The sequence below is a fragment of the Pristiophorus japonicus genome, chromosome 14 (assembly GCF_044704955.1).
Source record: "Pristiophorus japonicus isolate sPriJap1 chromosome 14, sPriJap1.hap1, whole genome shotgun sequence".
NCBI classification, from domain to species: domain Eukaryota; kingdom Metazoa; phylum Chordata; class Chondrichthyes; family Pristiophoridae; genus Pristiophorus; species Pristiophorus japonicus.
In genome coordinates, this window is record NC_091990.1 from 34,727,528 (window position 1) to 34,753,559 (window position 26,032).

Here is a 26,032-nt window from a genome sequence, read left to right on the forward strand (position 1 = left end):
ATTGTCCATGCCTCAGACCCATACAGGAGGGCAGGTATTACTACAGCCCTGGAGACCATGAGTTTGGTGGTAGATTTGAAGGCCTGGTCTTCACAACCACAGGACGTTCCAAACGCTTCACAACCAATGAAGTACTTTTTGAAGTGTAGTCACTGCTTTATTGTAGTAGACGCAGCAGTCAAACTACACACAGCAAGATCCCACAAACAGCAATGAGATAATGACCTGATAATCTGTTTTTTTAGTGATGTTGGTTGAGGGATAAATATTGGCCAGGACACCAGAGTGTTAAAAATATCTATAAAATGTTACTCTGTTAAAAATACACATCACATAAAACATATCCTGCAACAAACCAGGTAGATTATTGTGTCTACTATGTATTCCTGTTTCTATTCTATATATTTAAAAAGTTCATAATATATTATAATAAGTACTTATTTCTCTGTATTGTTAAGCTGTGTTTTATATAGAATTGTATTCCATTGATTAGGTAAAGTTATAGACAAATATTGCATGATTATGAAACACAGTTAATAAAACAAGGCACCCTGACTCCCTGGAAATTGCGAAGAAACTACTGTAATCTGTTTTGGCCCTATTAATAATTGGATTTGCATTATTTTAAACGGTTCAAATGACATTTGGTTGCACAAAGAGTTAACAGTCCAAGATGTAGCACACAAGATAATTGATACAGGGGAGAGATGTGACTGACCAGGATAATTGATACAGGGGAGAGATGTGACTGACCAGGATAATTGATACAGGGGAGAGATGTGACTGATCAGGTTGTGCATGCCAGCTGAGCACCAATGTTCGATTATTGTCATGACTTCCTCTGCAGTCCCTCTTACTTCATGTAATACCCACTACCTATCAATCGTGACATTTCAGTTTTTAGAGATTCCATCTATTGCTCGCTACTTTGCCAGAAAAGCCCTTAGGATTTGGCACTTCGGTTATGTTACAAAATGCCAGTGGAAACGAGTCTTGAATTATCCAACATTCTCACACTCAAACGCTGGTAGGCCTTGGTTATACTGCCACCTGTGTACTGGGAAGCCAGTGTGAATACACCTCTCCCACTTTAATGTGATAGAAGAGTTGCACTGCCACTTCTAGTGTCACTGTTAAGTGAGAGCCAACAGTTGCATTGCATCAAAGCGGAAGTAGCAATAAAATTGAAGCCTTACAAAACAGACGTCCACAATTAATCATCATCTTTGGCAAAGTATTTCACATGCTTGTGCATGCTTTTCACTGAGAAATTGCCTTTGAAATGTCAAACATTCCAAATTAATTTCTTGAGCATAGAGTATCTGAACATATTCAATGAACAAGTGTGCGAATATAATCCTATATAATTTCTACTCTCTGATATATTCACTCATTGCATGTTAGTCTGGTTAAAAAATTCTGCCTTAAAAACCGTTCCAATATAAGTGGCCTGTGGAGAATGACCTGCTAACGTAGGCTATTTTAGAAAAAGGAACGATAAAATAAAATATACCCTAACTGGAAAGAGTTTAACAGGAAGATGATGGGGGTGCAAATTCATAACTCTTTAAAGCTGGGAGTGCAAACTGAAAAGGCCGTTGTGGGTTTTATATGTAAGATTTGAATACAAAAGTAACGATGTGAATTTGGACAATACATTAGTTAGTTCACAGGTGAAGTACTGAGTACACCATTATAGGAAAGGTGTTAAGAGTCTCAAATATTTTTGTTGGGCAAGGGCTTTATGGATACAGATCAGTCATGATCTAATTGAATGGAGGAACAGGCTCGAGGGGCTGCATGGCCTCCTACTGTTCTTATGTGCCTATGTTCCTAATGGGTACAGCAAGAATTCACACCGATGATACCACAGATGAGAAGTTATAGCTAGAGCTCAAAACAAGCACTTCCTGCTCCTTATTGCTGTACGGTGAACCTCTGCTAGGAAATGCATGATTGTGGATATCAGGTGAGGATAGGATCAAACTTGACTGTGATCCCCAGCTCCCCCACCCCCCACTTCAGCTTCAAATAGTCTGCTGATACTCAAAGGCTAGGAATTTGTCACAAAACAGGTGGTATCACATCAGCCGCCCATTATGCGCCCCGCCGATATTCTGTTCTATTGAAGCGAATGGAACCGAATATCAGGCAGAGTATATAACAGGCAGCCAATACAATACCCTCCTATGTACGCTGCCGCCCCAAGATGAATTTCTACCCCTCACTATCACATGACGAATAGCTACTTGGATGAGGTTTTGGAGGGCTGTCTGCAATTGTGCAACTGTTCCCAGCATGCATCACTCTCTTCGAGCAAAATGTGGAATAAAGAAAGAAAATGGACACAAAAGGTGTTGACGACCATTCTGTAATCCTAATTCTTTCTTATTCCTCCCCCTCCCCCCCAAAATACTGTTCCTCGTTCAGTAATCAAACAACAAACATTTTCGGATTGTGCTAATTTCTATTTACACGCAGCAGTCGTGAGCTTCGTAAAGTGTCTCGAATAAAGCGTTCCCATCACAGTTCATCAACTGAATTTGCTTTGTTGCATTCTCGTGTCACCTTCCTCCCTTATTATAATTTTACTGAATTTATCTTAGAAAAATACAAGTAGCTCATCAGCAGCATCAGCTCCAACTGGCTGTGGCTTAACACGCCCTGTGCTGTATTGGAAAAAAAGCCAGCTGGTGCTCACTCTAACAGCACACACCTGAAAAGCCTGTACTGATGTGGTTACCAGAATACAGTGCACACACTATGCTGATTTTATGCACTAATTAATGAATTTTGCTCATTTGCACATTGTAGCAGAATGAGTCCCCAGGCCTGAAAATGACTTACTGCAGGCAATTCCTATTCTCTTTTTGTAACCGGAAGAACAACATCTCTGTATTCAAGGTTACATTTGGCTCAGCTGCACAAACCTACAACATGCTCAGTCCTGGATGATTCAGTCTAACAGGCATGTATTTTACAAACTGACAGATTCATTTTGATGTTTGTGTAGTTGTAAATTTAGTTCTTAATCCTCATGTTAGTTAGATGACTTGAGCATGTAACCTCAGCTAGCAGTTAAATGTAATACTAATCAAGTGCTGCATTGCCAGAGGTGCCATCTCTTGGATTGCCTGCATGTTTAGGCAGAAAACATTCCGTAGCATTTTGTTTTATGTAAAGCAGGGAGTTCTCCCAGTGTCCTGGCTAACATTCCCCCTCATGGGGGAATCTAGAACTCGGGGGCATAGTTTCAGAATAAGGGGTCATCCATTTAACACTGAGATGAGGAGGAATTTCTTCTCTCAGAGGTTTGTAAATCTGTGGAATTTTCTGCCCCAGACAGCTGTGGAGACTGGGTCATTGAATATATTCAAGGTGGAGATAGACAGATTTTTGAGCGATAAGGGGTTGAAGGGTTATGGGGAGTGGCCAGGGAAGTGGAGCTGAGCCCAAGATCAGATCAGCCATGATCTTATTGAATGCTGGAGCAGGCTCGAGGGGCCAAATGGCATACTCCTGCTCCTGTTTCTTATGTTCTTATGTTCATATGCTCTTATTTATCCCTTAACCAACATCACCAGAATGGACTAACTGGGGATTCATTGCATTGCTATTTGGGGGCGTTTGCTGTGCATTAATTGGCTGCCAAGTTAGCCAATCCACAGTGAGTACACTTTTAAAACACTTTGAGACCTCCTGAGGGCATGAAAAGCACCATATAAAAGCAACTTCTGACTTTCTAATATAAATGATTCCAACACAAGACAATCCATTTAAAAATAATAATGGTCAAGCTATGTAATAAGGTAGAAACCCTAACATTTACGTAAAAAACATTGTATTTTCAAGGTTTTTTTCTACCATTCTTCCTTTTCTCCCCTCCTGACCTGAAGATGCCGATTCCTTCCTGGGGAGGGTCCCATATATGAGTGCAGACAAAAATCTCAGCTAATTTTTCCCTCACTAGTCCAGGGGCACCGAGGTTCCTAGTAGTCTCCTATCACCACCTCAGCTGAGATCAGCAGACGCAGTTTAGAGCAGGGATCAAACCGATGACTTTACTGGCCTATAGGACTCAATATAACACTAAGGCCGCTGAGCCATATAGGGCAGCTCCACGAATGTTCTTGAAAGCCATAAGACTGGATGCTTCCTATATTGCAACAGTGCCAGCACTTCAAATATACTTCATTGGCTGTAAAGCTCTTTGGGAAGCTCTGAGGCAGTGAAAGGCGTTATATAAATGTATGTCTTTCTTTTCTTATTCTACGCAGCAGGCAGTTACTGCTGCTGATCAGTGGATCTGCCTAGCTAATATTTGGCATGATTTCTACAACTGCATGATTCAAAATATTCGATTTTGTGCCATATGTTGTCCTACTGTAGTTTGGCATGAATACAGAGAAGGAAAGTTAACACAGATCTCTGTGAATGTGGATTTCAACACTGAAAATCTGTTTGCTGTGCTCCTCTGCCCCGTGAATGGCTGTTGTCTGGAGCACTGCTATGCTGTAGACAGGATTCCAGCCTTGCCCAAGCGAAGAGGAGACCTTTACTTTTCTTAGCTGCTGCTCTGGAAATGAGGGCTATTACCTGCATTTCCACTGGCTTTTGAAAAATGGAAATATTAGCAAAGGACCAATAAATTCTCTGCCCTGCCACTCAGTTAACCACGTCCATGCCTTTGGTAGTAGGTCACTACAGCCAGCATTACTGGCACAGGGGGAATTCTTTTTTGAACCTGTTCATTGCTCTTAATTCCAAACAAAACTCTCTCAGAAATATGGTACTCCACACCCTGTTGGCGTTAGTTTCCTATCTTTGCAACAGAATAGCAATTATTGAATTATTTTTTTAAAGTCATTGGGGCTGTGAAATCACGCCATGAAATACTAGTGTACAAAGACTTAACTGAGGAAGAAGAAAAAGCCAAGGATGAATCATTAGGAACTCCAGAGGTGACTAAGCAGGGATGAAAAGGAAAGCCATTGCTGGTGATATACTAGCTGCATTGGAACAGATATGAGTGGAACCATATAATGGCAATACTCTGGAGCTGGACCACTAGGGAAAGACTGTGGAGGTAAATGACACAGTCAACCATGACAAAGGCCATGGAGAGATGAGGAGATCAAGGAGGGATAATGCACCACAGCTGCAGTTACAAAGTATATCCTTGCTGACTTTGATAAGGAGGGGTCGCAGTGCTGTTAACGGGCAGAGCAAGACTGGAGGGCTTCAGATAGGGATTTGTGGGATAGATGGACATGGAATTGAGATGCAATGACATGGTCAGGAACCTAGAAGAGAGTGAAGTTAATGATGGGGCATTAATTGGAGAGGATAGATGAGTCAAAGGAGGGTTTTTGAGTGGGGAGAGGGTAATGCCAACAGTTTTGAACAAAAGGGGCAATGCTAGTGTAAAGATGTGCAAACTTGGGGCCAAGTGGAGAGGGAGCAGGAGACAGGTCTCATGGAAGGCATGAGCTTGAAGAAGACAAGATATGAAGACAGGTGCTGACTGACACAGGGTGGTAGATGGGGCTGTAGGGTGATCAGGTGCATGGGAAGAGGAGACAGATAACTGCATAGATGGTCTTAATCTTGGAAACAACATCTATGAGCTCCTACATTTGGTGTTAGAAATGAAGGTGGGTGGAGTATAGTAAGCGAGCTTCATAAAGCAGTTTGTTGTATTCAAAAAGCGTCATGGGGGTTAACATCCAGGATGGTCTTGTAATAATTGTAGTGTTTGAATGTGGAAACAGAGGAAATGCAATGCTTAACATGGTCAAACCAGATCTGGAGCCAGTAATGTGCCAAATGCACTCATGTCTGCAACCCTTGGACTTCAAGGACTGAAGGGGATTGTACCAGGAGAGCAGCAGGGTAGAAGATAGTGAGTGACAGTGTGGGATGAGGACATTAAAGGCAGAAGAAAGGAAACTGTTCAGCAGATCAACATCATCATGGCAAGTTGAGGGCCAGAGTAGAAGGAGTTGGGAGTTTGAAATCAAGTTAATAGAGAGCTGGCTGGAGCTATTCCCCACCTCCCCCCCCCCCCCCCCCCCCACCCAAGCAAATGAGGTGAGATTAGTGGGGTTGTAGGAAAGAAAGGGGATGTGGATGGTTAGAGAAATAAGAAAGTAGTAGGAAATAGCTTAATTAGTGATTTAGACCTCAAAGGTGGCAAAGACATGGCAGGTCACCGTGAGGCAACCGTGGTTGGGGGTGGGGGCGTTTGTGAAGGGTGAGGCTACGTGAGACAGGAGGGCAGAGTGGTGAAGGGGATATAGTGGGAGGTTGAAATCATCAATGCCGAAGGTGATGAAGTTGCCATGGCAGAAGGGCTATAGACGATGAGGACTATGAAAGAGTGATAGGAGGGTTGGAAGAGAAATAGAAATAGGGGGAGAGGCTAGGTGGAGCACTGAAGCACAGCCCTTCCTAACTGTTAAGTAAAAAGGTTTTTCCAAATATCTGTCCTAAATTGTCTTTCTACTAAATTTAGCCTTTGTCTCCCTAACATCTTGGCTTACCTTAAAGTAGTGCTCCAAATATGTTTTATCTATGCTATTTAATATCATATATACTTCTATAAATCCTCTTTCAAGAGAGCTTCAGTTTCTTCAGTCTTTCCTCCGAACTTTGATATCATTGATCAACCTCTGAACTGTCTCTTTGGCTTAAATATTTCCCCATCCCATCATTAGCTATTTCTACACCATCCACAGTGTATAAATGACATCCATTGCTCGTTTGGATGTGCAGTACCTCACACATGTTTGTGATTTCCATATTTTAGCTACCTCCTCTGGGAGCTATTCTGACTCAATCCCTCCCAACCAGCCCTCCTCCCCACACCCCCCGCAGATCCAGTTTAGTATCATCTTCAAATTTGGCCAATTTCCATTGCATTGTTATAGATATCACCAAGTTGCTGCATCTTCATGAGTTTAGAAAAGCAGGCAGGCCTTAGTGGCATCAGTTCCAACTGGCTGTGGCTTAACACGCCCTGTGTCGTATTGGAAAAAAACAGCTGATGCGCACTCTAATAGCACACACCTGAAAAGCCTGCACTGGTGTTGTTTCCAGATTACACTGCACACACTGTCAGGAGTTTACGCACGAATTAACAAATTTGGTTCATTTGTGCATTGTCGCAAAATGAGTCCCCAGGACTAAAAAATGACTTACTGCAAGCGATTCCTACTCTCTTTATGTAACCGGAAGAACAACATCTCCGTATTCAAGCAGAGATCAACAATGTAAACAAACCAAGGATTCAGCTCAGCCCTTGATTCTGTACAACAGACATGTACTTGAATAATGGCTGGTAAATTTGCTTTGCAAATCAACATATTATTTTAACTTTGAATGTACTTCTTGGCCTATATGTGACATCACTTGTTGCTCAAGGTAAATCTCTCCCTTGAAGAACTATCAAGCTCTAAATTGGACCACTCACATCAGATATCTGTTGGACCCAGTTCAATAATATGATCCACTTCCTGTTTCTACCACAAGGCAGATTTGGAGAATGGCAGTAACACTAGACTGTCTGTGCTCGTGGAGTTTCTACAAAATCACATTCACAACAGTGTGATTCTGCCTATAGATCTTCTCCAGCTTCAGGGGAAGCTCACACAACCCAATCAGTGTCAGAAGCATACTACTAGCTTGTACAACAACAATAACAACAACTTGTATTTATATGGCACTTTTAACATAGTGAAATGTCCCAAGCGCTTCACAGGAGTATCATGAGATAAGTCTACCTATGGCCAGAACAAAACGGTAGCCCAATGGCAGGCAGCGCCAGTGGCAGACATTTCCTCTTGCCACTGGAAGCATTTTACTCCAGAGGGAACAATATGAATGGAGGATGAAAGAGTAGGCAAGTGCCTTTTCCCAGGAGTCTGCCAATATGGCCTTTTAATCAGCAACTTCGAGCACGTGCCTTGCTCCAAAATTCATTCTACAATTTATCTTTTCGCATCTCCACTGGCAACATCCCCCACCCTGGCTGAAATCATGAATTCACCATGTGAGGGTCCAAAGGAAAAAGCCCACATCCTATCAGTCTGGATCGCTGTACCACCAAGGCCATTAGTTAGAATCTAACAAACCCTTTGAAAAGCTTGAACATTCAGGCTACTGTAAATTCACTTAACTGGTTTCCCAAATAGTAGAAACATTAAAGAATCAAACAAGCATAAGCTGTAATTTAAATTGTCAAATTTAATCGATGAAAACAAAACAGAAAAAACGGGGTAAAACACATGGCCATTAAGCACTGGAATAGCCATGAAATGAAAACTAAAGCTTTGAACAAACATAATTGCTCTAAACCTGACCGAGACAAAATCCATGAAACACAATTGTATTTGTTAGCATTTGCAATCCTCTCTGGTAAACGTTGACACATTAATTTATTTATATTTTTATGTTCTAAAGAATGTTTTAAACATATTATTTTTATCTTGCTCTGTATCTTTTTGCAGGGCCATTCTGTACACCAGAACTTTATACTGAGTTATGTTGTGCTGCTGATCAATGGGACACTCATTTGTACTTACCCTGTAAAAATGGTTTTGGCAAAAATAAATACAAATACTTTACGTAACACTTTAGACAGATGTGATCTGTGTCAATTCCACATCTATTGCTATTTTAGTAAAAGCTGATATCTCTTTTATGCTCTGGGCATTTGTAAATTTTCTCAAAATACTTTATACGCCAAATGAAATGTATTAAGAGAAAAATAATACCTGATTTTGGGATGTTTGTGTGCCTATCACTGCAAAATGTAAATGTACAGTGGCATTGGGCAATGGCCAGAAATATGTCATTGAAACATGTCAGTCGATAATATAGCTTGAAAGTTATTTCCCAATAATCTAGTGCTAAAGCAACACGTGATACCACACATCAGTGTCAGTCATGTCATGTGATATGCTTTCAGGTTCTATATCATTGTCATCATCAGTAATTTTTACTTTCTTTCTTTGCGCACTCTCTACTGTACACACATAAAGGCTTAAAAATGCCAAAATTTGTGAATATAAAATTATAGGCTTCACATTATAAAGAATAACAAACAGCTGGCAGTGAGTTTTAGGCAGTAATTTAAGCTTGGCGTTCTGTTGACGTTTACAAGTCTGCCTGAGCTTCAGTCTTCACATTAATGGCGTCATCAGAACCACTTTATTGAATTACTGCTTTTGTAACTCACTGCCAGCCATCTGTTATCCTATATGTATGTATTATGAAGTAACATTAGACATAGATAAAACCTTTGCTGTCATTCAAAAAAAAAGAAAATCTAAACTGGAAATGGCAGCTCCTCCACATATAATAAAAAAAGATTTCACTGTTTGTATTGCCCTGCAGTACCTGCATTGATCAGGGAGCATCTGTAAGGAGAAAACGGGCTAAAAGAGCCAGCTGTATCCAAGTCCGATCAACTCAATTTTGCAAATGAAGCATTGAGCTCTAAATGAAGCATGTAATTTGGCAGAATCAAAACTGTGTTAGAAACTATTGGAAAAAACTAAGGAACTTCCATCTGCAAGCAAGAACTCCTACAAGTTTTATCCTTAAAAGTGCTACAGCTCAGTTGTTAATACTGTTGAATCTTTTGACTTAATACTTTATTATTTTATTTTTAAAGATAGGATCACGGTATCTTATTACTACAATACTGTACAATACATATTAGATGCTATTTTGTTTCATATAGGGTGAGAAAGCCACACTGATTACACACACTACAGAGTTTACCAAAAAAACAATTACATGAGAATCTGTGTGTCTATAACAGTTTGGAGGAGTTCAAATCTCCACTGCAGTACTTCAACCATTATTTAAATAAAGCAATACCACAGAATAATTGAGTATTGCTGTCTCAAATAGGACACGCAAAGTTACACTTAAACCCTGACAAGAGTAATTCATTTACAATAACGAAAAAGCCTGCTCTTAAAGGACAGTGATCTGATGGAGGATGACACCTTTATTCTGTCCTTTGTGAACTGTCAATCTGGTTTATATGGGTATCCACCTCCTGTGTCCAAAACCTTGAATATCTCTAATAAAATCTTATTAACAAAAAAGAAAATGTCTAAACAATTTACTTTAAGATAAAAAATGATCCCTATTCCCTAAAATTGCATCAAAGTTGATAGCAGGGGACATCTATTAAAGCTGAACTGAACAGCGAGGTCATCAGTGTTGAAGCCATATTAAAAATAATAAGTTAGGACATCCTTTGAAATTTGACCCAGTATGAAGACATTCTTTAATGGTTTCAGCTATATTATTCTGACAGTTTGTATGATTTGTCCGCTTCTGTTTATATAGGGACATAGAATGCATTGTGACATATAAAATAGACTAACAGTAATCATTAACTTAGCATGTAGCATTTGAATAATATTGTCTATAATTACTTCAAAAGGTTAACATATACTCTGTTTAACAAAAGCCTAGGTGATTGCTAAGTTGCCATGGTCTTATTATCATAATCGCTGCAGATGAGGGCATGAACAAAACCTACGACATAATCTAACATGCTTTCTTCTCTGGAACACAGTCCCTCCTCGCTGCTTATTCCTTGGTTGCAGTTGTAACGTGACAGCGAGTGATTATTAAACAGGTTTGTAAGTGAATTGGATTGAAGTTTACTGGAGTGCTGGGGTGTGTAATATGTGCACAGGGAGCAGAAGGCCACCCTGAACAGCTACAATTACACATCCTTTCTAAAAAGAGAAGTACCTTCCTCAGAGACCTGAGACACTAACACTGCTTCTTTTATATTGCGAGTTAGGAGAAATGTTTAACTGTCAAACAGGGAAGCTGAAACAAAATTAGCATAATTCTTTGTTAACTTTAATTTTAAAAATATATATTTACCACGAATCAAAATGGATTAATGTATAACATTTATGCGTGCGTTATTTTTCACAGCAAAGCAAGTGTTTGAATAACTTCCAACAGAAATGTTGCTTGTTTTCTTAATGAGAATAAAAGCCATCTGCTCCTGTTTGCCACTAATCAGTAATTATTGCAAACTGTACAGATCCCCAATATACCATGCAGCATTCACTTAGCACTGCGGGTACTCCTCAGATCAAAATCAGAGACTTTCAACATTTTAAATCTATAAAACCAAACAAATATATTGATTTGCAGCCATCACTAATTTCATAGGGTGCATGAACATTTCTTACAGCAAGTCAATATGAATGTTCAGGAAAATTAGATATTATTAAATCCAGAGAGAAACTCGTTTTGTTCTTACAAGAAAGCATCATGAACAGCGCTACTAATAAGTGAACATTTCTGTTAAGTGACTAGAAACTGAACACCAAACCCATTTGTGCATCCACTACATGTGCAATTCATTCGAATTGGGTAGAAATGAAAAATCCAAAGACATACCTAGTGTTCCTTCCAGTTCACTGAGTGCCTTTAGCTGTACATTCCTGTTAAGTAAATAGGGATTGAAACTAAACCCAAAGATTTATTATGGAATAAACATTCCCATATTGCAATGTAAATTCCCTGGTGACTATTGTTAACATCTGTACGATATTTATGATATTTGCGGCAAACAACTTATGCACTGAACAGAAACCAACTGTATAATGATTTCCATCATTTTACTGTTAGATGGGTTCAGTGGAAGACATTCAGATCCAAGGGTGCACGGCTGTCTCAATATTTTCCATGCTTTTGTTTTCAGTTTGATTATGCAACCACTGCTCTTCAATATCAAACGCTTATATTGAAAACAATTCCCAGTTCACATTAAAGTGGAAATAATTACATGCAGTTCATTCCTTTACTTGAATTAAAATGAATTTTGGCAAATATATTAAAATTGCAGACTTTGAAAAGACTGCAAAGAGCGATTCATCATTTCATTCTAATTGTCCTTTTATCGTTAATCTATTACAACAGTGACTACACTCCAAAAGTACTGCATTGGCTGTAAAGCACTTTGAGACATCCGGTGGTTGTGAAAGACGCTATAGAAATGTAAGTCTTTCTTTGTTTCTTAATCATCCATTTACAAAAAATCTTTTCTCTGTTCTTTTCAGGTCCTCTCCCCAGCACTCAGCATTATCCAGCTTGGAGGTTACTCAATCAATCTGATCCGAGAGCTATGGTAACGTTGCTCTGCAGCCAACTGCTTGGAGTATTTTGAGGCGGAGTCAGGGGAACTTGTCCCTTGTCTTCATTCCTCTTTCAATGTTCAGATGGACCAGCTGAGATTGAGAGCCCACAGTGAGAAGAATCAGAGTGTAAGCCTGCAATCTGCCAGTCCATGGAGCACGACCATCTTTTCTTTCAAAAGATACTTAACTTTATTGGTTTATTCTATTAATGTAGTTACTAATGAACTTTCCGCTTTCCAGTCTTCAGCTAAATACACAAAGCGATGTTTGCAATCCACAAAATTAAACAAGCAGTTGTTTCCTGCATCTCTTGGTTTAATATAACTGCAGCCATACTTTTAAAATGGTGAAAACTGAACTTTACGTGCCATTTTTCTTTATTAAAATGAGTAGAATTCATTGTCTATGAAGATATTTTTTGTATCACATGTTATTGGAATGCTGCACCCACCTCCCTCCCCCCCGCTACACACATACACACACAAAATTACTGATCACCAATGTCTCCCATTTTGTGGATTAAGTTGATTTTTAATATAGTTTTATTAACATGATGTAATGTTTAAATGAACACCTCTTATTAAACCAATGAAAAAATAGTTGCACAAGCTTTCCAAATCTTATAGGTTCCTCCTCACTATATTTTATTATTTTCTTCTTTGCTCTTATAGAAACAATTAGCCTGAACATTGCTCGTTAGTTTTGTCAGTCCTATGTGACACTGTAGCTTTGAGTAATCTTAACACTAATCCAATAAATTAAGTAATTAAGTAATTCATTGTACAACTAAGAGTGTAAGGAAATTAGCACAAGGTACAGTTTTTTAATTAAACATTTGTGGATGGATTAATAGTTCATAAGGCCATAAATTTTTAACAAAGGCATATATCATATGAGATCATGAATATCTTGTAAAAATTGTTGACACAGCAATTAATAGATGTCAGCCAGTTGGAAAGTACGAGATAATATTTGCCACGACAACACTTATTTGTGAATATGACATACCAATAAACCAGATATGATACTAATGCCAAAATATATTGAACATCCGCTTTGGCCACAAATGGCGATTCCAGCGCAAATTGTGCCCAAAATTGCGCCTGTCTTGAAAAGTATTTTTTTGCCCCGAGTTTCCACTCAAACACATTTGCATATTGTCAAGCGTAAAATCGGTCATGAACCAGCACAATTGGACAGCATTTTAAAACGTAATTTAAAAAAACAATGTGCTTTAAAAAATATTTCTTGATATATTTGACTGGTAACTTGATAACTTTTGATTACTACAGTTGAAAGTGGGTTTATCACAAAAAATAAGCATTTTTAACCACCACCTGTGAGTAACCCGATTATAAATGACTGAAAGTGACTTCGAAAAAATATACAAAACTATTTTTTAGTTAAACCGGGTTACAGTAGTCAGTTCCTCAGTAATTTTTTTACATTCAGAACCTTTTAAAACATACCTATTAGTGTCCATGCGGCCAAAAAATCCAGCTTAATTTTTAAAGCCTCCTCGAAGGCCTGCAAACGAGCACAATTAGCAGAAACTCCCAATGGTGAATAATGCAGCCTGGAGGCGAGGTCAGGTTTGTGGGCAGGGCCTGCTTCTATCGCAATGTTTTAAAAACTGGTGCAAATAATCGCGGAAACTTGAGTGGCGCTGAGCGCAATTCACGTTTAAAATTATGCAATCTTTTGCGATGGTTACGCCGATATCGGGCAAATTGCTCAAAAAAAAACTACCACAATCAAGCGGAAACTCCAGGCCATAATATAGCAATGATATCATAGTGTGAATCAAACTAGTCAAAATATCTTATAATAGGTTTATTCTGTTTGAAGAACATAAGGCACTAACTACATGCAGGTATTTTTCCTTGTTTATCAAAAATTTATGTTTTTACCTGAAATATTCACTTAACAGAAATTTGCATTTAGATACTTGTTTCTGCGTTCTGTACAAATATTTCTACTATACTTTTAATTGCAATTTTTTTTAAGTGAAGCATGTGCATCATTTGAATTCGAACTAGCTTTGTTTAAGTGGGGAGTGCAATAACCACCTGGGACATTGCTTCAAAGGTGATTGTGTCAGTCGAGCTGTAAACATAACAAAAAATGTGTCATCTAGGTTTAGTAAATATGAGCTTTCATTTAAAGTTGCCAGGAATCAAAGCAATGGTTGTAGATGTGGAACAAAAGGGTTTTTGTTTGTCAATCCCTTAACACAATATTGGATAGTCCCTTAAGTGGAGCTGACAGTACCGTGTGAGTATAACAGATGAACATTGCTTTGGAAATTGTTATCCCAAGCTGTTAGAGCGTCTATTATTTATATGTAGAGGGAATTTACCTCAAAAGATTTGATCCTTCTGGTTGTTACAGTGACTACCCTTTATCAGAATAATATTTTAGAGTTCACAGCAGCTTTTCCGGACCTCAGGTCTCTCTCTTCTACATTGATGGAATGACTGCAATAATGACCGTTGCTCAGTAAGCACTTTATCACCTGGAGAATAGGCCGCTGGGATCAGCCAAGCTCGCCTGGGTCCTTTGGAATAGGCTCCTCTAATCAAAGTTACCATCATTCCTGCGGACCAGGCGTGCTGTGACTGATGTGGGGACAAGTTGCTGATAGTGTGACATTAATTTTATCTTACAGCTTAGATACTGCAGTTTGAGTCAAGTTTATTCAAACAATAATAAAAAAAGAAACAGGAGAAGAAGTTGATTCCACACTGAAAGCTGCCATTGCATCTGAACGTTGCAGCACATAACTATTTAGCTCAGTGCAGGTGGAACCAAACTCAGTAATATGATTTGCCTAAGATTATTTTGAGCACCTAACATAATTATTCTGCATGGGGGCCTGAATTTGAGCAAATGGGTTTGATGCAGGTCAATAATTGACAAAAGAATGCTTGTACACAAAACCCATACTCATAATCAAAGTCAATTCAAGTAAATTCAGATTAACTATTAACCTCCTTCTGATTTTCCATTTATATTACTGACCTGGTGATGGGAGATTGGGGACAAGAGTCGAGATTTTCCACTGCTGGCTGCCTATTATCATGGCATAAATTAGGGAGTCAGTAACAAGACATGGGTGGGAGTTCTACTCCACCAGAAATCTGCCAACTTTGCACCGCAACATAGTTTCTTTGGGTGGGGATTAGCAGCACAGGAAGCACCTGTCTCAAACTGGCGGGCAGTTCATTGAAATATTCATTTGGAGGTGGAGGTGGTGCTGCGCAATATTTCCCAACATTCAAGTGTGAGGAATATCATTTTGAAAAGATGCCCAGGTGAAATAAGTGTCCAGTGTTGCTACAGAGTCAGCTCTGTTAGTAGGCAACTTAGTGGCCACAGATAAGTTGATGATGCAATATTTCAGCCATTTTTTCACCAGTTTTGATTTTTGTTTTTACTGCTGGACCTTCGCGGCAATTGTTCCAATTTTATTTTGCCCCTCCAGTTCCCATTGGGAACACAACTATCAGATGTGTTTGCCCAAAGAAGAGAAGGACATTCAGAGGAATGCAAGGCAAGTCAGCTGCATGAGACATGATCCGTACCCACTCGCTGGTACACACACAGTTGTATCCACAGACAGAAGTGACCAGATCTCACTTTGGCAGATGGTTAGCCCCTCTTTCCAAAGGAGGCTGACACATTACTATTAAGATATGTGAATGTATAATTAACTATAATGTTGGATACCTCCTTACAAGCACTTCGATCATGGTATGTCATGCTCTCAGTGGGAGTGCATAAAACAATGCATGCTCGACTGAATCAACAGGCAGTAATACCTGATTGGCCACATTCACCAAGATGCTACCAACATAATTGTAGGCACTGTCATACCTATCTGACAATGACAGGCATAAAACTCTCTTCACAGGATCCGCGTCAACAGCTTGCCAGATGCAAAGCTGTGCCATCTGCTGCAAGGGAACCTGCCATTAATATGCAGGATATAGCTGGCACCGTAATGGTCAGCTGTGGCATGAAAATTGGTTCTACCGCCTAGCAGGCATACTGTAAGGCTAACCAATTGGGATGGTCCACGGAATGGCATAGAGGACAACCCTCCTCACAAGTACCTTGTGCAGCATCACCTCCACTTCAGTGGCCTTCAAACAGGGAGTCAAGTGGTGGATTATCCTGTCACTTGCCTGTAAGATTGTGCCTGCATCTTGGGTTTCATTTCCCTTCCTTTTTGCCTGTCACTTCTCAGTCCCCTCCCCCTTCAGATTTGGCAGATGGGTTACGGTGCCTCCTGAGCTTTTCCAAAGGCTGCCAGAATTTCTGTGCCCTTAAGTTAATGCTCTTCAATTGTCCCCTTCCCCTTTAAATTTCACTTAAATGCAGATTTGCATTCCCACCAATAACACGCTCCCTGCATCTGTCCAAATGTGCAACTGGAACCATGCAAATAATCGAACCTCCTAAAATTAGGTGAACACTTTCATTTGAGTCTTTCTAAAGCCTACATTTAGGTTTAAACTGTATCCACATTGGAAAACCGTTAAAGCGTTATAAAATTCTGACGGGATTGGACAGGTTAGATGCAGGAAGAATGTTCCTCATGTTGGGGAAGTCCAGAACCAGGGGTCACAGTCTAAGGATAAGGGGTAAGCCATTTAGGACTGAGATGAGGAGAAACTTCTTCACTCAGAGAATTTGAACCTGTGGAATTCTCTACCATAGAAGGTTGTTGAGGCCAGTTCGTTAGATATATTCAAAATGGAGTTAGATGTGGTCCTTACAGCTAAAGGGATCAAGGGGTATGGAGAGAAAGCAGGAATGGGGTACTGAAGTTGCATGATCAGCCATGATCATATTGAATGGTGGTGCAGGCTCGAAGGGCTGAATGGCCTACTCCTGCACCTATTTTCTATGTTTCTATGTTTCTATACCTGACAAATGGGCAACTATCTCTCTGCCACAGGCCCAGTTACCTTTCTTTTGTCACTATTTTACACAAAGATGCACTGAGCAATTTATTACTCAATATGCTGGTATTTTTCCTTTTTCTAAATGCTTTTGTTTCTTCCCTTCTCAATAATTTGCTTCCCTCTGCTCCTGTTGGAATACAGATCCAAGCCTGTCATGCATTCTCCATTACTTCGGAGTGGCCATTATTCACGTATGAGGCTTGATAGTGAGTTTTGGGAAACTATTGGAGGATATATCACAGCCAAACCTGTTTCTGTCCTCACCCAATATCGACATATTACTTTCAGCAGAGGTCACTGGTTTAGGAATCAGGTGCAGGAACCCTGAACAATTTTTCTCTCCTTAACTGAGGAACACTGCAGTCAACTATAACACTCTACCATTGCCTTGACTGAGAACAGCACATACCAGGACCTACAGTTGATTCCTTTTTGAATAAGAAATACATGACAATTTCCACATTTAGGCATAGTATTCTATTAATGCAAAATATTGTATTGAGAGTGATTGATCATAATCTAGGTTTATGTTAGAAATGTATTATTAAATAGTCTATAGTAACCAACAGCAACTATTGATTGTTAATATGTTTATTACATGCTGGGTAATAGAAGAGGAAACACTATTTTTCTGAAATTAAAGTGTTTATAGTAGACTATAAATCTTCAAGTACAATACACACAGTTTTCCCCAAAAGAAATTCAAAAGTAGGGAGTGCACATTATACTCGAATACTAAAATGTACCTAAAATACTAAAATCTTCCTAAATTTCATGCCACAAAATGCAGAATTCAGGCGTATATTACACTTGGAGATTTGTCCTAAATACTTGCAGATGATTTGGGCATTTTCTCAGACAATCCAGGATGGTGCTGTACAGAAATTATTTTCGTGTGTGTATGTTCGTGTGTGTGTGTGTGTGTTTCACTGTGTGTGCTTTGTTCAAACAAAATTTAGAGGCATTTCTGCCACTTCCCATTGCTGTGTGTGGTGTAGCTTCTGGCCTGTAATTTATCAAATAATACAGGAACACGCTTCACTTTGGTTCCCTTTTTCTTTTCTTGGCAACGTACTGTAAGTGGCACCCATGTGGTGTTTGAGTCACCCACGGCATTCCAAAGTATGGAAGACACTTTCAACAGCATACAGCATTTACAAGAATCATGAGAGCTACCACTGAAGGTAACGCAAAACATGGGGCTCCAACAGGCCTGCAGCGCAACTGGCAACAAACCACAAGGAAAAGAAAAGTCAGGATCACAGATATCTCAAAGTTAGCTGAGTCAAAAATCTCATTTCAGAAAGCTCTATGCTACCAATATCACTTTACCTCCAGTCCCCCATTCTGATTCAGTGAATAATTTTCAAAGTGCAGTGCGTTAAACTAAATAGTATGTTTGGAGGTATAGTAATATCAGTACGCTGGATTTCTAACTGATCAGAAAAGTAGATCTGGTCAAAGTTAAGGATGTTGAAATGAAATTGTTTTATAAGTGTTTTCATTACAGATAAATTTCATTTATTTCCAGGTACCGTCATTATTTTTGGGGGAGTGAAAGTCTTTCTGTGCATTATACTATAGCCTCGGCTCTATTGATTGCGATAGGCTTACAAGCTATGTCTGTTTTCCTCAAAAATAATCACTGTTTGTAATGATGTGACTGGGCAAAGGTAAATTTTGATGCAATTTTCACACAGTTTTCTGTTAAGTAATCATTCCTATTGTTAAAGTAGATTAGCAGTTACCAGCAGTTAATTTGAATGGAAGGCCACTGTACTGGGGCCTTAACCATCAGTATGTATAAGATTAGTGCAAATAATTTGGACACCATTTTCTTGGTCCAGCTTTATTACTAGATTTGGTTTTGTTGCTTGATATTTCCCAGAGGACAAGTAAAACATTTAACATTTACAGGGTGTAAAAATGCAGCTAAAGGTAAATGATTTTCAATTTTTGTTTTGCTTCAGTAAAATCATATTCTGTTACTATACTACACACTTACTAATTTCTTGTTATAGGAATATGTCTGATAAGTGAATTGAATTCTGTGCCAGATTTTCCTCTGAATATATTTTTTTAATTCCTCAGTTCAGTAAAAAGTAGTTCAGGGGTTTTCATTCAGTGTTACTGTTTTTCTGAGTCTTGCTGCCATCCTAAAATGATTGAAAGGAAATCAATAATTTAAAAAGCTCCTTCCTAAGCACTGTTAAGAGCTTGTTAAAAGTTTCACAGATAGGGTTGTAAATGAGAAATGAATCCTGAACTCACATTAAGGATTGATGTTAGTTAAAGGGAACAATGGCAAGATTTCAAATACTTATTGTTAACTCATAATCTGCTTCCCAATAAAAATACAAAATGCTACAGCAAATTCAGATGTGTTTTATGAAAATGTTATTATATGATCAAAGCAATTTAATGACAATATTTTATCAAACATGCAATGCAGTTTTATGTGTTTGATGTATTATAAAAGTTCAATTATAGTTTGATTAAATGAAATATATAATTGAATCTCTTGCAACACTGTCTCACCCAATGATATATAAATGATAAAATGGTTTACTAATTGACTGGGTGCACGAAATGTGCTAGAATTCCTCAACATTTCAAAGCCAGTATTTCTCACACAATCTCTGAAAGCAGTTCTAATAACTTGAAGAAAGTGGTTGTCTAACATAAATTTTAAAGTCTTGAGAGGGAAATATGAATTCAAAATAATAACTTAATAATTAGACTAAAAATACATGTTTAGCCTTCTTGTGGGGTTGACAATATTTTAAATAGTGCATTTTATAGATTGTTTATACCTAAGGAGTAAAAGGGAGACTGGAATCTTCGTATTAAATTAACCTAGTCCTGACTGCCACTATACATTGAACATCAGTATTCAAGCTTTTCCGTATTGTTGTTTCAGATTACTAATTATAAAGTCTATTCCAATATTTGAAATGCAATCGATAAATGTATGAATTATATTGTATGTGTGTGTATATGTTTTGTAAATATTACTGCAATGAATGCCATAAAATCAACTTAGTAAAAATTATTGAATAACTATTTTCAAATCACATCTCATAAATTTATACAAATGTACAACAGGTCCTAATTATAAATTCATATTATTAGCTTGAAGATAACTGCAGTAAGTCCCCATACAAAAGCTACCTAAAAATGTTCACATAAAAGCTGATACATGTCTACAGCTATCCTTTTTATACAAAGAACTGAGTATTTCCGTTCAGCTATTAGTTCAATAAGGAAAGCGAATAATATCTGATGGAAGCTAGTATTAGACTAGTGCTGTGGATATGGCACAGTGTTCCCGTACTTTCTTGTACGGGCCTTGCTTTTCCTTGGGTTTAAATAAGCATGCTCACTCACATTGTCAAGATGACTTATTATACTTCTTGCTATTTTCTAGCATCATTTCTTGATGTATCTTTATAATCCATTCAGACCGTACAGATTTGCCTTTTCCTTTCAAAATCGTTGTTCTTTGATTTCATTGTTGCAATATATAATATACATAATGCTGCCAACCATTCAATATCGCCCTCCTTATGCAACAATTGACTTGGAGGTGCTGGGCATTTGCATTGCGCATTCTGACACATTCAGATGTCTGCTCCCCATTGCTAAATAGACATCAATGTGTTGTTACTGTAGGAAAGTGGCAGCAATGGTCATATGGACAATAAATTGATATCCTCTATCCTCTCTTGCGTGTCGTGTCACATCCTTACCTATTCTGGTGCAAAATGCACACAAGTGCCGGGTCTGCCTGTGTAAGATCTAAATGTAAGAGCTGCACAGAAGTTGTTGAATGCGATGTGTTCACGCTAAATTGCACTCAGCCACCAATCATGTTTAGCGCCTTTAAATTGTAGCGATATAAAAGCAAGATTTTTTTCTGGGGGCGGCTATTTGTGAACAAAATGGACACGTCGAGGGAAAAAAAATCTCCATTTGTGCGGGGCGATTATGTAAAAATATTGTGCATTGCACGGTTGGACTACTGAACTTAACGTCGTTTCTACCCCAAGTGCCAATCTACTTGCTTGAGAAGTGTGATCTGAGCATTGTTGTAGCAGCTTTGCAATCAGGTTTTCCTGGTATTCACAATAACAGATTGAGTGTTTCACTAAATCGCACCCAGCCACCGTTCATGTCTGATTCTTAGCGGTGAGATACTAAAAGGAGACGCCATTCTTTCCCCTGTTTTGGTGCAGCTGGTATCGCCCTCGATAATACAGAGAAAGATCTCAGAATAACCAACGCACTAAGCATTGGGAGCTCAGTATCACACAGAGTAAGTTCAGAGCCAGAGTTACAAACCCTTTCTCCGAAAATGCTGGGCAGTCGGCCCTTTGCACCTGACAGAAACTCGCTCGATTCTATCTCGGGAGCAGCTCAAACTGCAAACACGCTCTGAAGTTAACAATTCGTTCAAAAATTTCACTCCCCATGCAACTATTTAAAACATTTCGTAAAGTAGAACATAAGGCTTTGATTTGTATTTTTTTAACAAAAAGTGAACGATAATTGAATTATGATGTCGAAGTATATTAAATGCACGATTGTATCTGCATAACTTCTATTTTCTAAGCAGCGCGTTGAAATATTCCGCCAGTTATGGTTTAAGTAAATGATTCAAATCATAAGCAAAGATGCAGTTCCCCGGTGACTTACCAACCGTTGGTATTAACAAGAGGAATTGGAAAAATAACCCCTGCTCGTGAAAGTTTATCAGTGCTATAGAACACTACCCAAATCTTAAAAGGACACAATGAATATTTATTCGAGATTCACTTTGATCAGAATCATTTTCAAATAAGCAAACCTTGTAAAAGAATAATGCCCCAGCCAAGAATGGCTCTTGCGATTAGAATTGTCCTTACAATAGTTGGACTTGCAGGGCCTTCCCCTCTATCGTTTGTGTGTACAGTAGCTTTAATCCCTCTTATAAACTGAAAATATTGTTATAAAATGTTTAACATTTTGGCGAGAAACTGTCATAAACGAAGCCTACAATGTCATTCAGACAATGAGTAACTCCTAAGGGGGTAAAACGAGCTCTTCTATTATATATATTTAAAGAGTGAATGTGTCCACCGAGGAACAAGTATTCTCTGAAGTACAAAGGTAAAGGCAGTCAACCCTTCGGCCAGCCTGATGGGAAGGCTCCTTTCCCGCGGGGCGATGTGTGAGCGATAGAAGCAGACAGGCAGGGAGAAAGGATCAGCGAGCGAGCACAGCACAGTGTTTCAGTGGTGGCACTGTCCCAGGCTGTTCCCCGAGCTGAGATTCCACAGCCCGGTGTGTGACTGACGGCTGTCGAACGCTGCAATAGTCAACAGGGGCTAATGGTGAAAATGAGAGCTAAACAAGGCAGGGAGAGAGTTGATAAACACCCATCTCTCACACCGTCACCCTCCCCATCCTTCGCTGGCTTCTCACTCTTAAATTTGTAGTCGCTTTTCGCTTTGTTTTATTTTGATGGGACTCTAATTCTGCCCTCTTGAGTATCCCTGATTATAATCGCTCAACCACTGGTGGCCGTGCCTTCTGTTGCCGAGGCCCCAAGCTCTGGAATTCCCTCCCTCTCCGCCTCTCTACCTCTCTTTCCTCCTTCAAGACCTTAAAACCTAGCTCTTTGACCAAGTTTTTGGTCACCTGTGCTAATTTCGAATTCGGCGGCTCGGTGTCATTTTAAAAAAATCTCATAATACTCCTGTGACGCGCCTTGGGACTTTTCACTACCTTAAAAGCACTATATAAATACAAGTTGTTTTGTTAGCTTACTGCCTCTTTCCGTCTCTTTCTATGGCCGCTTCTCCGACGGCTGACTCTCAATGGCTTTGCTTTGATTTATTTTATACTTCATTTTCATGCCTCACACACTCGTTTCCCCTCTAAATCCCTCTTTTCCTCACTCTGCCTTTCTTTCTACGTGTGGGGCCGCGTTGTTTCCCCGTTGCCCGTCCGAACCCAGCGCGACCCAAGGGGAAAATAACGCGAACATGGCACATGAGCGGGGGTGAAACAGCTATTTTGCTAAGGTGTGTTTCCAAAATTCTAATTGAAAATATGCCCTCCCCCTCCCCCACACACACATCCTCGCGGCATTTGGTCTAAACTTAAATAGTTCCGATTGGCAGTTTAGTAATATTCGTTTCATATTTACTTATATGATCTGTTTAATGTATATAAACACTCCACCGAAATTTCAGAAACGTTCTCAATTTATGTTTACAATGTATGTAATATATAAACGAAATAGAACCAAGCGACATAAGATTAAACGCGAGGACAGACTGGCGCTGATAACTCAAGCATCAACAAGCATACACTCAACCAGGCAGAGTTGAGAATTTAACAAGGGAACAAAATGGAGAGGATTTAAGCTTGGCTTCTAAGCAAATCGTTTATATAGAGATATGAAATCGATGTTATTTCATTGCTCTTGAAAGTCGGTCAGAACTTTGGCTGCCCGAACAGTGTTAGATCCCGCTGAAGAGACGGGCTATCTGACTAGTTTAGACTAGAGCGTTGAATATTTGTCTGACTGGCTGTTGTTTGTTGTTTTGCTTCAATTGTGTTGTGGGACATTTAAAGCAAACGGGGAAAAGAAACCTGCAGACACCCGCGTCACTCTTTCTCTCAGTTACATGCATCTATTGATCTGGTTACGTCCGGCATTGAATGAGTTAAATGGGCAGTTAGGTGCTGGGAATTCGCACTCTGAATCGCAAAATGGGCCGACAATGAACATCTTTTATTTTATTACAGACTCAATCCTTTTAATACGGCACCGCAATAAACTGTCCTGCTTGTTTTTAAACACAGTCCTCATTTAATCATGTACATTACAAACCCGCTCAGTTACCAACAGGCGAATTCGATCAACTCTTCCTTCACTGTCCAGTGCGGAAGAAACTTACTGGGAATCGAGACATCCTTGGAAACAACATTTATTGGTTTGAAGGGTTTTCAGCAAAATTGAAGACAGGAATTGATTATATTGAAGTTACCAAATTTAACGAGTTTATCTCCTTTTAAAATAAACCCTTTTAAATCAACGAAGAAAGGAGTTGTATTTATTTAGCGCCTTTATCACATCTCTCAGGGACGCCGAGTGGCGCTTCACCCAGGAAGTATTAGTGCTCAAGTCGAGTACCTGTTGTATAGGCAACTATCCCGGTTTCACTCATAATAAGATCACTCCTCAGATCAGCCTCTTTCTCGCTTCCCTCATTTCCCGAAAAGAAATTCGCCTGTATGGAGGTTTGGGCTGTATTAGCACTTCTCACTCTCACTCAGAACAGCCTATCCTCTTACACCTGCCCAAATTTCCAGTTGTTTGGAATAAATGTAATCAAATTCTAGTGTTGTTATTTATTTTTCAAATGTGCGGCCTGGTGTGTCCCTCCCTACATTACAACAGTGACTACATTCCAAAAGTATTTCTTTGGCTGTGAAACACTTTGGTCGTGAAAGGCGCTATATAAATGAAAGTCGTTCATTGTTCGCCCGACTGTCCAAAGTGCAAAAAAAGCCTTGGATAATTATTATAATATATTCGAAGTCCAGGCATTGTCCCAGTCTCACTCGCGAACCACAAAAGTTACTTTTTAAAATGTACTTAGTTCTCTGTATGTGTTTGTGTGACCGTTTTAGTTAGTATTCAAGGATTATAGGGTTGCAGAAATACTTTATTGAACAGAAAAGCAAGCAGCCCAAGTTATTGGCAAGTCACTGCCAGTTCATTTCTGACCAGTTTGTACAAAAAAATAAAGCTAACTGGAATTCGTGGAATGTGATTTATTGCTCGTGTGTAACAAGGCTTCAACTGTAGCCTGGGTATTTATGTGTCTCTCTATTTCCAAAAACATTTAAAAAAACATCAACATGCTTATCCTTCACCTTTAACGAACTTCTGGTAGGCAACGTAGAAACTATTCGCTGCTTCCTGTTTACTGGATATGTTTTGATGCAAATCTCTGCCAAATATATTGTAACTAGATCCAGCTTAGAGCCTCGAACTTTGTCATATCCCTAATGTCGAGTTACCATAAAATAACCAGTACCGATAACAGTGAGATAGCAAACAGTTAACTAGCTGAGGGTACATAAGTGACTGTAAATCGACTTCTGGTAATGCATATTTTCGGTAGACGGCGAGTCTGTGAATGTGAATTCCTAGCCAGTGATGCTGTTGGTAGGTGAATATGTTTTTTTTGCGGAACAAAATTCATGCATATCTCATAAAAATAAGTCAGATACGCGCGCAATCAGTTCCAGTTTATTACAGCTTGAACAGAGCAGGAGGGGTTGTTTACCTTTTTTAATTACAGACTGGTCCAATATATTCATCCCAGGGCTGCCGTTATCATCCTGAAGGGAAAAAAGTAAAAAAAAGAGCAGATCGTTTATTTAACAGCCGCAATACAGTAACAACTGTCTCTCTACTGACCATACTGCAGCCCACTGTGGCATTCACGGTTCCCCGCCTCTAAGTTAATGAGAAATTATCCCGATTTTCAATACATTTTAAATTTGGTAGAAGGCTAGCACCGACAGAAGTGAACTCACTTGCTCTCGTCTCTGTCGCCGCCTCTTCCTCCTCACTGTCACCGACATCTACTGTCGCAGTTCCCCCTGGAGATTATCCACTTACATCTAGCCGCGTCAGTTTCTTTCTATATTTGTCAACCTGTCTTGAAAGGCCCCAAATATTTCCAATACATACACGCCATATAACTTTTTGTGTGTCTTGCGGTGCCCGGAACCGTCTATTGTCACTGACAAAAAAAAACACAGAACCGAACAAAGTTCATGCGTGTATTTTCGTCTCAGGATTGTCAATGGCAG

At 39.3% G+C, this 26,032-nt stretch overlaps 1 protein-coding gene across 4 annotated transcripts in view; it reads right to left on the reverse strand.

Annotated features, from left to right (window-relative positions):
• Positions 1-26,032, reverse strand: part of LOC139279352 (transcription factor AP-2-beta-like) — an 86,027-nt gene that overhangs the window by 50,807 nt on the left and 9,188 nt on the right. For 3 of the 4 annotated variants that reach the window (XM_070898471.1, XM_070898472.1, XM_070898470.1), the window contains one exon: positions 25,501-25,555. In XM_070898471.1, coding sequence (XP_070754572.1) covers positions 25,501-25,555 — 55 coding nt within the window. Of the gene's footprint in view, positions 1-25,479; positions 25,556-26,032 lie in introns of all 4 variants that reach the window. The other variant, XM_070898473.1, reaches the window with a different exon arrangement.